General features: G+C 60.5%; 1 protein-coding gene across 1 annotated transcript in view; it reads left to right on the forward strand.

The window, feature by feature from the left end:
- ELN (elastin) overlaps nt 1-9,545 on the forward strand; it is a 30,051-nt gene extending 20,506 nt beyond the window's left edge. Inside the window, 14 exon segments of the mRNA XM_079120515.1 lie at nt 327-383; nt 1,309-1,397; nt 1,401-1,458; nt 1,461-1,523; nt 2,034-2,165; nt 2,830-2,868; nt 4,265-4,336; nt 4,418-4,477; nt 4,677-4,781; nt 5,489-5,527; nt 6,109-6,153; nt 6,605-6,634; nt 7,202-7,252; nt 8,570-9,545. Of these exon segments, the coding sequence (XP_078976641.1) occupies nt 327-383; nt 1,309-1,397; nt 1,401-1,458; nt 1,461-1,523; nt 2,034-2,165; nt 2,830-2,868; nt 4,265-4,336; nt 4,418-4,477; nt 4,677-4,781; nt 5,489-5,527; nt 6,109-6,153; nt 6,605-6,634; nt 7,202-7,252; nt 8,570-8,613 (884 nt within the window). The 3' untranslated portion in view covers nt 8,614-9,545.
- Nucleotides 9,546-12,667: the final 3,122 nt, after the last annotated feature.

Raw genomic sequence — 12,667 nt, forward strand, 5'->3', positions numbered from 1 at the left:
AGAAAGCTCCGCCAATTTTTTGGGGCAGGTTTAGGAGCAGATCATGGGGCCCCTGCCAATCACCGCTCTGGGCTCTTTCCACCATAGCCCACAGGCTGCCTCTCAGGGCTCCACAGAAGCCCAAGAAGGGCAGGGATGTGCCCGATGCCAGGGGGTGGTCCTCAGAACCCAGGCAGCCCACTCAAGCCGGACACGCATGCTGCCATCCTGGTCTCCAGCATAAGGTGGTGGGGTGGGAGAAACTACGTGGGGGGTTCTGGGAGGGATGGGTGAGGGAGCAGCAGTGCTGGGGATTGCTCCCCCATCCCCTCTCTTCACCCACCCAGGAGCAGGGACCCCAGCAGCTGCAGCCGCCAAAGCAGCCGCCAAAGCTGCCCAGTTTGGTAAGTGGCCTCCCAGGGCCCCAACCCTTGTCCCAGAGCACTGGCGTCAGGTCCCCTCAGGTCCCCTGCTCAGAGGTCAGTCGTGTTCTGGCAGTGAGGGTGCTCCCCACAGCCTTGGCACCTCTGATGGCCTTTAGGGGTAGGTGACATCTCCGATTAGGGAAGCAGCCCGAGAGGTCCTGGTGAGTCCCCAGGCCCTGGCTCCCCAGCCTCCACCCTGGTCCTCCACCCGCTTCCAGGCTTCATGCTGGGTCCCAGCCTCATCTCCCTGAGCGATGCTCTCCCTCCTGCCACCTTCGAGGGCCGCCCCGGCAGCCCCAGGCACACACTTTACTGAAAGTGGGAAGTGGCCTTGGCCCGGCTGGTGGAGCCCAAAGTAGGCCAGGCCCTGGTCCGGGGGACCTGGAGATCTTGGCCTCAGGGATCCGCGGCAGCGAAGTTCCCATCAGACCCGAGGGTCGACGAGGCCAGAGAACGTTTTAACTCCAGGGTCTCCGTCCTCCTGACTCCCAGGAGACTGGCTTTATTCTTCCCATTTGCCAGACGTGGAGACAGAGGCCCCGCCTCGGGGACCTGCTCACGCCACACAGCTAAATGGTGGCGGAGCAGAGGTTTGCACCGGGTCGGCCTGTCCTACGGTGCTCCCTTTATCACAAGCCTCTGTCCCCATCACACTCAAGTCTCCAAGGGGTCCTTGATCTGCAAAGGGCTAAGCTCTCCTGAACTTGGACACGCTTTGTATCAGGGAGGAGGAAGCTGAGACACTCCATGGAAAAGTAACCAGCCGGGTCTCCCGGCCAGTCTGCCGGGGCCGGGATGAGAACCCACGGGCCCGACTTCTGGCCCGAGACTCTTTCCGGCACCTTCCTTCTTTCCTCAGGCCTTGGTTGGCCAAGCCCCAGGCTAGCTACTGGTTCTCTCGTAGGCTTAGGCCCTGGAGTCGGTGGGATTCCCGGAGTCGGAGGGGTTCCTGGTGCTGTTGTCCCTGGTGGTATTGCAGGTGAGTGGCATGAATGATTAGGCCTGGGGGTCCCCTACAGCCTCTGCGGTACCATCCCTGAACCTCCCCACTCCCTCCAGGAGCAGGGACCGCAGCTGCTGCCAAGTCCGCTGCTAAAGCCGCCGCCAAAGCTCAGTACCGTGAGTGCCCCATGCCTCTCCCTCGGCCCAGAGGCCCAGGGTCTCCGCAACACGTCAGACCCACCCCGGGGCATCCTGCAGCATGGTCAGGCCCCAGGACAGCAGGCAGAGAACCTGGAAGCACAGATTCAGGGAGAGGGTGTCCTGGGTTCGAATCCTGAGTCCCCATGTAACCGTGTGAACTCTGGGGTTCTAGGGTGGGCGTCAGTGGCGCGGCACCACCTCACGTGGAAGGCCTTTAGGAGAATTTACTGAGTTCATCTGAGAGGGGAGAGCGGGAGGTGAGGCAGGAAAGGAAGTGGGGTCCGCACTGCAGACCCGAGTTCCAGCCCGAGGAGGCCTGAGGAGGCCTGAACCTCTGGGCAGTGGTAGTCTCAGGAAGACCGTTCCAGGGCAACCAAGGGGTGGATAAGGTGGGCGGTCTGGAGATGGGGGCAAAGCCAAGGAAGAGGCTCAGCCGGGGGTCCAGCTCCCCGCCTGCTGACATTCCCTGCTGCCCACCTCTAGCAGGGGCTGCCGCTGGGCTTGGTGCCGGAGTTCCTGGATTTGGAGTTGGTCCTGGGGTCCCTGGATTTGGAGTTGGTGCTGGGGTTCCTGGATTTGGAGTTGGTGCTGGGGTTCCTGGATTTGGGGCAGGTGCAGGTGAGAATTTCTAGAGGTTAATCAGAAACCGCCCCCGAGCTCAAAGGCAGGAGACCCCTCCTCTTCCCAACACTCCCCCAGGGCCCCCTTGCCACCCAGAGGTGCACAGTAAATCCTCCATTACATTTTCCTGGGCAGCCAGAGACAACCTGGGTAACGGGAGGGGGAAGGACAGGCAAAGGACTCTGGGCTGCCAGGTGTCGGAGGGAGCGACTGACAGGGCTCCAGACTTCGAAAAGCCCACCTGCCACCCAGGGAGGGAGGGTGAAGTCCTAGGGTCAGCGAGCATGGGTAGGCCAGTGCAGGTCCATTCAGCAATGCTCCATGGCAAGGGGGCCACTAGGAACTCCGATTCTTCACCATGCGGTCACTGAGCCCCAGTCCCTGCCCAGCCACAGGCAGGCCATGGAGGGCCTGGAGGGGACAGGAGAGGACAGGTGGAAGAGGAAGCACCGGGCAGCCTGCAGCACCCTGGATCAGCCTGGCAGTGGCTTGGTTAGATAGTAAGCCCCGTGTCTGGCAGCATGAGCTCCTGGCTGGAGGCGCAGGACTCAGAGCTTTGAGGAAGCAATGTGGGCTAAGGAAGGTGGGTGGGCTCCCTGGAGGAGGAGGCAGAGCCTCAGGCAGAGGCCTGAGCTGCTGACCCCCTTTCCCTTCTCCCCAGTGCCCGGATCCCTGGCTGCTGCAAAAGCTGCCAAATACGGTGAGTGTGACTCCCCCATGCCACGGCAGTTCCCTCGCCACCCCACCAGCCTGATGGCGCAGGGCTGGGTGGACAGGACAGAAAGAGGCCGTTTCTAGGTCACGTTAATGACAGCTACAGATCTGGCCCCTGCCCACTAAATGCCTGTGGTGCCTCCAATCCTGTGACAAGCAAAACACCTGTCACATTTCCAAACCCCCAGGGGCGGGCAACTGAGGCCCCGCTGGCCCCGACAGTTTTCTGGGCCCTGGGTGCAGGGTGGTGCAGGCCTGCCATTGGTGTGAGGAGGCTGGGCGGCCTCCGCCTCCGTCCCAGCCCCTTGGCCGGAGCAGAGGGGTCTGTTTCCTCCTCTGGGCACCCCAGTTCCCCTCCCTGCCTTCCTGTCAGCCCGACCGCCTGGAGGACGTGGCAGAGCTGCTGGCCTTGCCACTTGGCACTCTGGCAATCCTCCCTGGCCAGACCCACGATGTCTGTGGCCCCCACATTCCTGGCCTCCTGGGAGCCAAGCAGGGGGCCTCCGCCAGGGACCTGCCAACTGGCCCCCATCAGTCCACTTGGGGCCAGTTTCCACTTCGGAAAATCCCAGCTTCCTCAGCCCCACCCGCGGCGGCCCCCGGGATCCACGGCCGCTCCTCCTGTTCCTTGCTGGCCGCCCAGCCAGCCTGAGTCAACTCACATCGCCAGGGAAACGAAGCCGTGTGGTGTAGCGGAGCCGCTGTGGACTGGGCGGCTCTCGAGCAGCTTCCTGCCCGTGGATCCTCGAGCACATGGCTTAACCTCTGCTTGCCTCTACTTTCTCAGCTGCAAAATGGGGGCATAGCAGACCCTCCCTTTCCTGCCATCACACGCAGTGAGGGGGATAAGCTCATGGAGCCCTAGAACCCTGAGCGGCTGTCAGAAGCCACTCGCTGCTGCCCTCAGCGGCGCTGGACCGCAGGATTCGGCACTTGGAGTGCATAGAGCATGTGGCCCTCTGCTCTCACACACCCCGAGGGCAGGCAGGGTAGATCCTGCAGGGCATGGGGGACTCGGGCTCAGAGACACCACAGCGTGTCAAGTGGAGAAACCAAGACTCAAGCCAGCTTTGAACCCAGGCTGTCAGAAGCTGAGACCAAGTAGTCCACGGTCAGCAGCGTTCACACCCACACTGTCCCTCCAGTAGGCTCCTGGCTCAGTCCAGGGAGAAGAGGCCTCTTCTGCTCTGTGTGGGAGACCAGGAGGCCCAGGCCTGACTGGGATGGCCCTTGCTGAGGACAGAGCCAGGACCCAGACCCAGGGTTCAGGAATGGACATCCTGCCCTGTGCTCCTCCCTCTGGTCACGTGACCTCTGCCACCTGCTTACCTTGTGTGCCTGGGTCAGAAGCAGGGGACTGATCCTCCGCCCTCTCTCCCCAGGAGCAGGGGGCGTCGGCGGCCTGGGAGGACCTGGCGGTCTTGGTGGAGTAGGTGTCCCAGGTGGCGTGGCAGGTGAGTTGCACCCTCTGGAAGGGCTGGCAGGGAGAGACAGCGACTTGGACAGTCCTCCCTGAGCACCCTGTCTGTCCCCAGGGGTCGGACCTGCCGCTTCTGCTGCTGCTGCCAAAGCTGCTGCCAAAGCCGCCCAGTATGGTGAGCGCTGGTGGATGTGGGGGAGCCTCCCCGCAGAGGCCACGACCTGCCCCGAGCCCCACCTGCTGGCTCCTCGGTGACCTCGGAGGTCCTGGGGGCTGAGGCTCCATCCAGCCCCAGGACAGCAGCCCCACCCCTCTGCAGACAGACTGCTAGAAGCTCCCTGATCAGCAGGTTTAATGCACAGCTCTCTCCGCAGGCCTGGGGGGCGTCGGTGGGCTTGGAGCTGGAGGACTGGGAGTCGGTGGGCTCGGAGTTGGAGGGCTTGGGGCCGCAGGAGCCGTCCCAGGCGCTGGCTTTGGAGGTGAGGACTGTTCAGGAATCAGCAGGCATATTGCACATGCGTGTGAGAGACAGAGACAGAGACAAAGCCTTTCTTCCCTACGCCAGATACTGCTCAGCCTTCCTGAGCAGCGAGGTGAAGCAGGGGAGGAGGAAGGGCCAGCAGAGCTCAGGACAGGGCCAGGGCGCCTGGTGCTCCTTGGTTAACTGGAACACAGTCTGAAGCCAGGCCCAGCAAGCTTCACCAAGGTTTCTCGGCAGGGCATACACTGTTGCTCAAGCTGCCCGGGACACCCCTCACCCCCACCCTGCAGTGCGCTGCCCCCAGGCCATGGGGACCCCACCCTCCCCTCTGGGCCCCTGCAGCCCTAGACCAGGGCTGGGCAAGCAGAAGCAGGGCTGCCCTGGCAGCAGGGGCCCCACACTGGTCCTCTCCTCTTTCATCTGACACTGACCACCACCAGTTCCTTGGAGTGATGGTCAGGCCCATTTTTCAGACACTGAAATAAAAGTCTGGAGAGAAATGAGTTTCTCAAAGTCTGCACCCCATCATGGCTGCCTGAAGACATTTCCCTCTCTCAGGTGGTCCTTGGGTCCCCTACACACAGTAGAAGCTTAATAAAGCTGGATGGCTGGACAGTGAGGGTTAGGGTGACCGGATGTGGGAGGGCAAGTGGGGCAGACGGTGGGGCCTGAATTCCTCACCCCACCCGATGCCCGTCTCTCCAGGTGTGTCCCCAGCTGCAGCTGCTAAAGCAGCCAAATATGGTGAGTTGTCCCTGCTGACCTCCTCCACCAGGCCTGCTGGTGGCCCATACCCCCTGCCATCGCCCCCCACCCTGGCTCAGGTCTCCATCCTGCTCACGGTTCCCCTGAAAGTCTGTGCAAGATAAATACTGACCCCAGAACAGAAGCAGAGGGGGGTCAGGGCTCCTACACCCGCACCTGGTCCTGAGCCCCATCTGCCTCTTCCGAGGCGCTGCTGGCCTTGGAGGTGTCCTAGGAGCCACCAGGCCATTCCCAGGTGGAGGGAGGGCTGGCTCTGCTGTAGAATCCTAGGAGCAGAGGGCCTCCCGCAGCCCACACCCACATGAGGACCCAAGGCTGGGGGTGGACAGGGCACTCCAGGACAGGAGGCGTCCTGGGCTAAGGGCAGGCCTCAGAGCTGAGGCAGTGCAGGAAGCTCAGGCATCCCACCGGGGCACTTGGTGGGGACACGTGTAGTCAAGGAAGCTCCCCTGGCTGCCCCTGCATGGTGATGAGGAGACATGGCCCCAGACAGGCTTGGGTGACCAGGCCAGAGCAGGGCCTGCCCCCTACCTGCCACCAACCCCTAGTCTCCCCTGCAGGAGCGGCAGCGAGACCTGGCTTCGGATTGTCTCCCATTTTCCCAGGTACACCCAGGCGCCCTGCCCTGGCCCTGTCCTGAGCTCTGCTGGGTCCTCCTCCCCTGCTTCATCTCCTGCTCAGAAGGGCTGAGCTCGTATCCAGGGTCGAACCCCAAGACCTCAGATGGCACCAAACTAGCAGGAAGCCTCCCCATCCCCGTCTGCCTCCCTCCTTTCCAAGGACAGGGACACTGGCTTTTCTAAAACACATTTCATGCCTCTCGGGGTGCTTGGGGGACACAGAGCTTCTCCATCATGTTCCACATGAGGCAAACCGAGGTTCAGAGAGTGCCAGGGACTGCTCCAAAGTCACACAGGGAGCTGAGGCAGAGCCCAGGGCTCCGGGAGCCCGGAAGTCAGGCCTTCCCATCGCACACCCTGTGCCAGCCTCGCCAGCCGGGAGGGCACATTGGGCTGCTGGGAGCAGGTGTGCTCAGAACCTCTCCTTGCCTTGTAGGTGGCGGTGCCGGGGGCCTGGGAGTCGGTGGTGAGTCTGCTATAAAAAGATGTCTCTTTTGGGGGGAGTTCAGGCCCTGAGCGCCTTTCCTGGAGTGGAAGGAGAGTCCCACTGAGGGAGCTGCTGGTGTGGCCATGGCCCTGGGCACGTCTCTGGTATGGGGGGCTTGAGGGGTCCCCCAGGAATCACAGAAGCTGAACGTCCCTCCCTGGGATATGGAGATAAGAGCAAGCTCTTGAGTGGCCACTGAGGCAAGACAGGGACCTGGATCCCCTGGGGCCAGAACTAATGCAGAGACCAACAAGTTCCATAGAAAGGGACAGTAACCGCGTGAGGGAAGATCAAGCAGGTGGCAGGGGAGGGGCAGCCCAGAGCTGTCACATGGGCCAGGCTGAAGCCAGACCGCACTTGGGGCTGGAGCACCCACCCGGCAGCCAGACCTCCAGGGCCAGGCCTCTGAGAGGCCTCTGGTTGGGCTGCAGAAGACGGGAGTGAGACTGGGCAGGGAGGCCTTTGTCACCTGCCGAGACAGGACAGGCCGGGCACGCAATGGGGGTGCTGGGAGAGCCCCTCCCCAAACCCGTCCTTCCTCAACAGGAAAGCCCCCCAAGGCCTACGGAGGGGCCCTAGGAGCCCTGGGATTCCAAGGTGAGTAGGACGCAGTTCCTGGAAGAGGCAGGACGGAAGGACGAAGACAGAGCCAGGGTCAGGGTCCGCTAGCCTGGGCCTGGGGGACAAGCAGGCTCAGACCCGCCCCCCCAGGCTCACGCGGGACCCCATGACCCTGAGGTGCTGCCCACCCCCATCTGTGGGGAGGGACCCAGGAAGAAGGGGCGAATGGAAGGGCAGGGAGAGCAGGCAGGACAGGTGGAGCAGAGAAGCAGGGTGGCGGGCGGGAAGGTCAGTGGCCCCAGGGGGACCTGCTGAAAGGTGCAGACAAGCCTGTGGAGCTCACTGTGCGGGTAGGTTCTGGTCACCCGGCCCCATCACCCAGGCTTGGAGGAGTCCAAAGGCGGCAGAGCTCTGCCCGTAGTCACCCAGGGGAGTGGAGGCCCTCCTGCCTCACCTGCCTGCACTATCAGATGAGGTGGCTGAGGCCAGAGGTGGGAGGGCCAGGGACAAGTCCAGACTGACCCTTCCCAGTGTGCCAGCTGTCCATCAGGCTGGTGCCTGTGGCCCTGTCAAGATGCTTTTCAACCAGGATGAGCAGGATAGGCTGGTCTTCCCGTCCCCTGTTCCTCTGCTGGTTGCCACCAGGGGGCGGTAACAAGCCACATCTACTGGCCGTAGAGCCTACTTGGACTCCACTGCCAGATCCAGCTGCCTCTTACCCAGATGGAGACACAGAACAATGTGCCAGTCAGACCCTCCCCAGGAATCCTGGGCTCCTCTTGCAGCTCAGCCAGCCTGTGTGCACAGGACCTCCTCTCCCTCTCTCTGGGCCTCGGTTTACTTTTGTGATAAACCCTCACCTCTAAGGGTCCACCCTACTCCCTTAGAAGGCCATCCCTCCAGACACCTGGACTCCTTCTTCGCCCCATCTGATGGGGCTGCTCTGCAGGCTTCCCAGAAGCAGTGGACCTTGTCCAGCCCGGTACTTTCCTAACCTGGGCCCACTCTCTCTCTGAGCCTTGATTTCATCAGTGAGGCCTGGGGCCCAGCTCCCACCCCACCTGCACAGCTGAGTTTTCCCTGGGCCATGGCCTGGCTTCTCCGAGCCTCTGTGTGAAACAGTCTGAGCAAGCAGGGACTGAAAAAAAAAAAAACAAAACAAAACAACCCAGGCTGGACACAGTGGTCACACCTGTAATCCCAGCCATCAAGGCCAGCCTCAGCAACTTAGGGAGGCCCTGTCTGTAAATACAATACAAAAAGGGGCTGGGATGTGGCTCAGTGGTTGTGTCCCTGGGTCCAATCCCCTGGGGTGGGGCGCAAGCTGACCTTCCTGTGCACCCCCCTGCCCAGGTGGGGCCTGCCTGGGGAAATCCTGCGGCCGGAAGAGAAAGTGAGCTTCCCGGGACCCCTGACTCGCGACCTCATCAACGTTGGTGCTACTGCTTGGTGGAGAATGTAGACCCCCGTGACCCCACCCCATACCCCACTCCATGCCCCCGGAGGGGACAGTAGGCGGTGGCTTGGGAGATCCACAGGACAAGAAGCCCAGAGAGCGGTGCCCACCTACCCCGACTGAGAGGCCCCCCTGCTTCAGAGGCCAGGGCTGGTGGGCTCAGCCCCTGCCCGCCCCCTTCCCCCCCGGGAGTCCCCCAACAGTCTCCATCTCCGGGAAATTGGTGCTACTTGCTGGTGCTCTTATCTTCCTGGGGAGAGGGAGGAGGGAGGGGCAGCCCCTGCGGGACCCCCACCCTGGGCTCCTCTGAAGATGGTGCAGATACTTCCTGGGCAGTCCCACCTCCCCCTGCCCGCCAGGAGCCGCCCCCGGCTGCAGTCCAGCTGGTACCCAACGACCTGAAGCCTCGAAGCTGGATTCGGTCACAAGGTCCCTCCGCTCCTTGGGTCCACTAGGCCCCCTCCCCCACCAATGGCTGTTCCCCACAACGGGGGCACCTTGGAGTCAGAAGACCCCCTCACACTGGGAATAGCCCCCTTGCTCTTGTGGAATCCATGTGCCCGTCCGTCCGCCCATCCGACCATGTCCCCCGTTGACCGCCTGGCCCCTAGTTGGCTGGGCACGCCCCGCCCACCTGGTTAACCTCCCCTGGCAGCCCCGCCCCCGCCCACACCCCCGACGCTGGCCCCGGGTGTGAGCGCTGCGCGGGCTGGGGCCACAGGACCCTGCTGCCCGCCCGGGTCTCCCCACACGCAGTACTGTATCCCCCGTCCCTCCCTCGAGCCACTACTACAGAGCATGTCCCGTCCGGCCCCCAAATCTCTTCGTGTCTCGCTGTGATAGATCAATAAATATTTTATTTTTTGTCCTGGATATTTGGGGAATATGTTTGATTGTTGATGTTCTCTTTGGGTTTTATTTTTGTGGTTCATTGAAAACTTTTTTTTTTTTTTTTCTGATCTGGGGAGCTGTATCTCCAGTAGAAGATTCATTTTAATCACTTTGGTATAACTCTGGATGAAACACATATTTTTTAAATAAAAAAAATAATTAACTGCTTTGGAAAAAGACTAATAAATCAAGTCCTTTTAAAGGAAAGTGTCTCGGGCTCCTTTGTGGTTTGCCATCTGCCTTCAGCTCCTGGCCCAGTGGGGAACAGGGATCCTGGAACAGCCCCTGCTGTGTCAGGGAGGCTGGGAACCCAGAACACCTGCTGCTGGCTTCTGGGCCATCCGTCCCTCCCTAAGCTCTGCAAGTCCCTTGGCAGGGAAGCAGGGCCCGGCCAGTCCCTTCTCTGGAGGTGGGTTCGCCCACCCAGCCACACCTTCCCCTACACTTGTCCCAGATGGCCAAGTCCCTGAGGGCAGGTCTTGGTGGATGGCCTCTGGAAGCTGCAGATGGAGGGTGAAGGAGACACAGCTGACCCCTCTGTCCAGACCAAAGTCTTGAACTTGATGGACAGCCACATGGAGGCGGGGATGGCTGACCTGAGCATACTCAGAAGAGGGTGGTTAAGGCTCCCTCAGGAAGACCCACCTCTGGCAGGGCCCACGGAGGGCACCACTGCACTTCACTCTAAAGAGTGAGACTGGACCCCTGAAGCTAGGCAAGCGGCACACGCTGTCATCCCAGCACCTCGGGGGACCGAGCAGGGGGATCCCAAGTCCAAGACCCGCTTCTGCCATTTAGTGAGGTCCTGTCTCAAAAATGTTTAAAGAAGGGCTGGGAATGTAGCTTAGTGGTAGCTGAGTGGGTTCAATCCCCAGTGCAAAAGAAAGAGAGAAAGCAAGAAAAAAGAGAAAGAAATGACACTCTCTGCAGGTGGCAGCAGGACACGCGACCATCCTTAGGTGACCCATTCCCAGAGTCCATCCTGCTTCCCCAGGACCCAGGAATGTGCTCCCTGGAGGCCACATACGCCTGCTAAACATGCTCTGGGGATACCAGATTCTGGAATCCTCTCCCTAAGCCACTGAGCCCACTTCCGGGACCCACGTGGCCTTGGTGGCCTGTCCTGTGGGCAGACCCCATTGCTGGCAGTCTTCCAAACAAGAAGGTGGCCCAGGAGCTCTCTGTGGGGAGCGGGGCTGTCGTCTGCACGCAGGGGCCTTCATGGTGCCCGAACAAATGGGGGTAGACGAAGAATGGCCTCGCTCAGGACAGTAAAGTCAAAGGACAGAGTGGAGGCGTCGGGGCAGGACAGCCAGAGGGCCAGGAGGGAGGGCAGAGCCACCCTGGGGACCCCTCTGGTAGCCATCCAGTGACCATGACCAGCCTGCCTGAGAGTCTGGCAAAGTCCACGGGGCCACCACTCACTCACTTCCCCGTTCAAGGAACTATGTCTTCTGTTCCTCCTCAGCTCTCTGGCCTGGGACAAGGGCAAACTCGTCTTCAGCCCCAGGGACCCCCTGGCCTTGTTTCTCATGGCCCTTGAGCTGGCATCACCACCTATGAACTGGCAACCCCCACTGACGTCCCCAGCCCAGGACTGGACGTCCACGGCCGATTCCAACATCGCCACCCGGAAGTCCTGGAGACGTGACCTAGCGTGGATCTTCCTGTCCCCCACAGCCGCTCCCTCCTGGTCTTCTCTGTCTGGGTAAATGACAGCTCAGGCCCTCAACCCTGCAGCCACCTCTGAGTTTCTCATATCTCATTTGTTTCATCAACAAATTCTGAAGCATGACTTTCAGAATATCTCCAGGGCGCACCCACCTCTCCCCTCCTGCAGGGCTGGGCCTGGGCCCCCAGCCTCTCTGGCCTGGGTTCCTGAAATATCCACCTTGTCCCCTTCCTGACTCTCCTTCAGCCTTCTCTCCACCCAGCAGCCCAAACAATCCTTTCAAAACAAGTCGGTGCAGATCACGCACCTCAAACTCCTTCAGCGGCTCCCACCTCACCCAGAGCAGAGCCAGAGGCTTTTCAATGGCCCGGGAACCCCTCCCTCAGTTGCCATGGTGGCTCTGCCCTCACATCCTGCCGCTGTGCGCCAGGCCCCGCTGTCGCCCTGACCCTCCTGCTTTTCCTCCGCTGCAGCAGGTACTCTGCACCTGCTCTCCCCTCCCGAGACTGTTCTTTTTGGGCTTCCCATGTTCCTGGGTCCCTCTCCTGCTCTAGGACTTGAATTAAATGGCACCATCTCAGACAGTCCCTCTCTGACCCCTTTCTTTTTGGGGGTTACTGGGGATTGAGCCCAGGGGCGCTTAACCACTAGCTACATCCTCAGCCCTTTTTATATTTTGTTTAGAGACAGAGTCTTGCTGAGTTGCTTAGGGCCTCGCTAAGTTGTTGAGGCTAGCTTTGAACTCGCAATCCTTCTGCCTCAGCCTCCCGAGCTGCCGGGATCACAGGCGTGCACTAGGCACCAGGCTCCCTGATCCCTTCTAAGCTTGTAACCGCACCTGCCTCCCCTGCTCAGTACTCTCACCTGTCCCTGCCTTCTCTTTCTCTGATGCACCTGTTACCCTGTGGCAAAGGACAATTTGTTTATTTACTGCACCAGAACACAAACTCTCTAAGGATGGGTACTGTTTTGAGAACAAAACAGATTAAAGAAAAATGTGAGAGAGAGTTCCAGGCTGATAATGACCCCAAAGATATCCAGGCCTCATTCCTTAGAACTTGTGACTGTCACTGTGTTAGTTTCCTTGAGAGGTCCATAACCAGACAGTGGGGGACCTTAAATGACAGGAAAGTATCTTCTCGTCACTCTGGAGGCTGGGAATCCAAATCCAGTGCTGGCAGAGGCCTGGTCTTCAACGCTGCTCTTGTTGGCTTGGACACGCCATGTTCCCCCTGTACCTTCACCTGGCCTTCCTTCTTCACATGACCATGTCCTAATCTTTTCCATGAAGGATACTGGTCATACTGGTTACCTTATTTTAACTCAATTACCTCTTTAAAAATCCTATCTCAGGCTGGGGCTACATGTAGCTCAGTGGTAGAGAGCTCGCCTGGCACGCATGAGGCCTTGGGTTCAACCCCAGCACCACATA

This window comes from Sciurus vulgaris (genome assembly GCF_902686455.1).
Source record: "Sciurus vulgaris genome assembly, chromosome: 18".
Classification (NCBI taxonomy): Eukaryota; Metazoa; Chordata; class Mammalia; order Rodentia; family Sciuridae; genus Sciurus; species Sciurus vulgaris.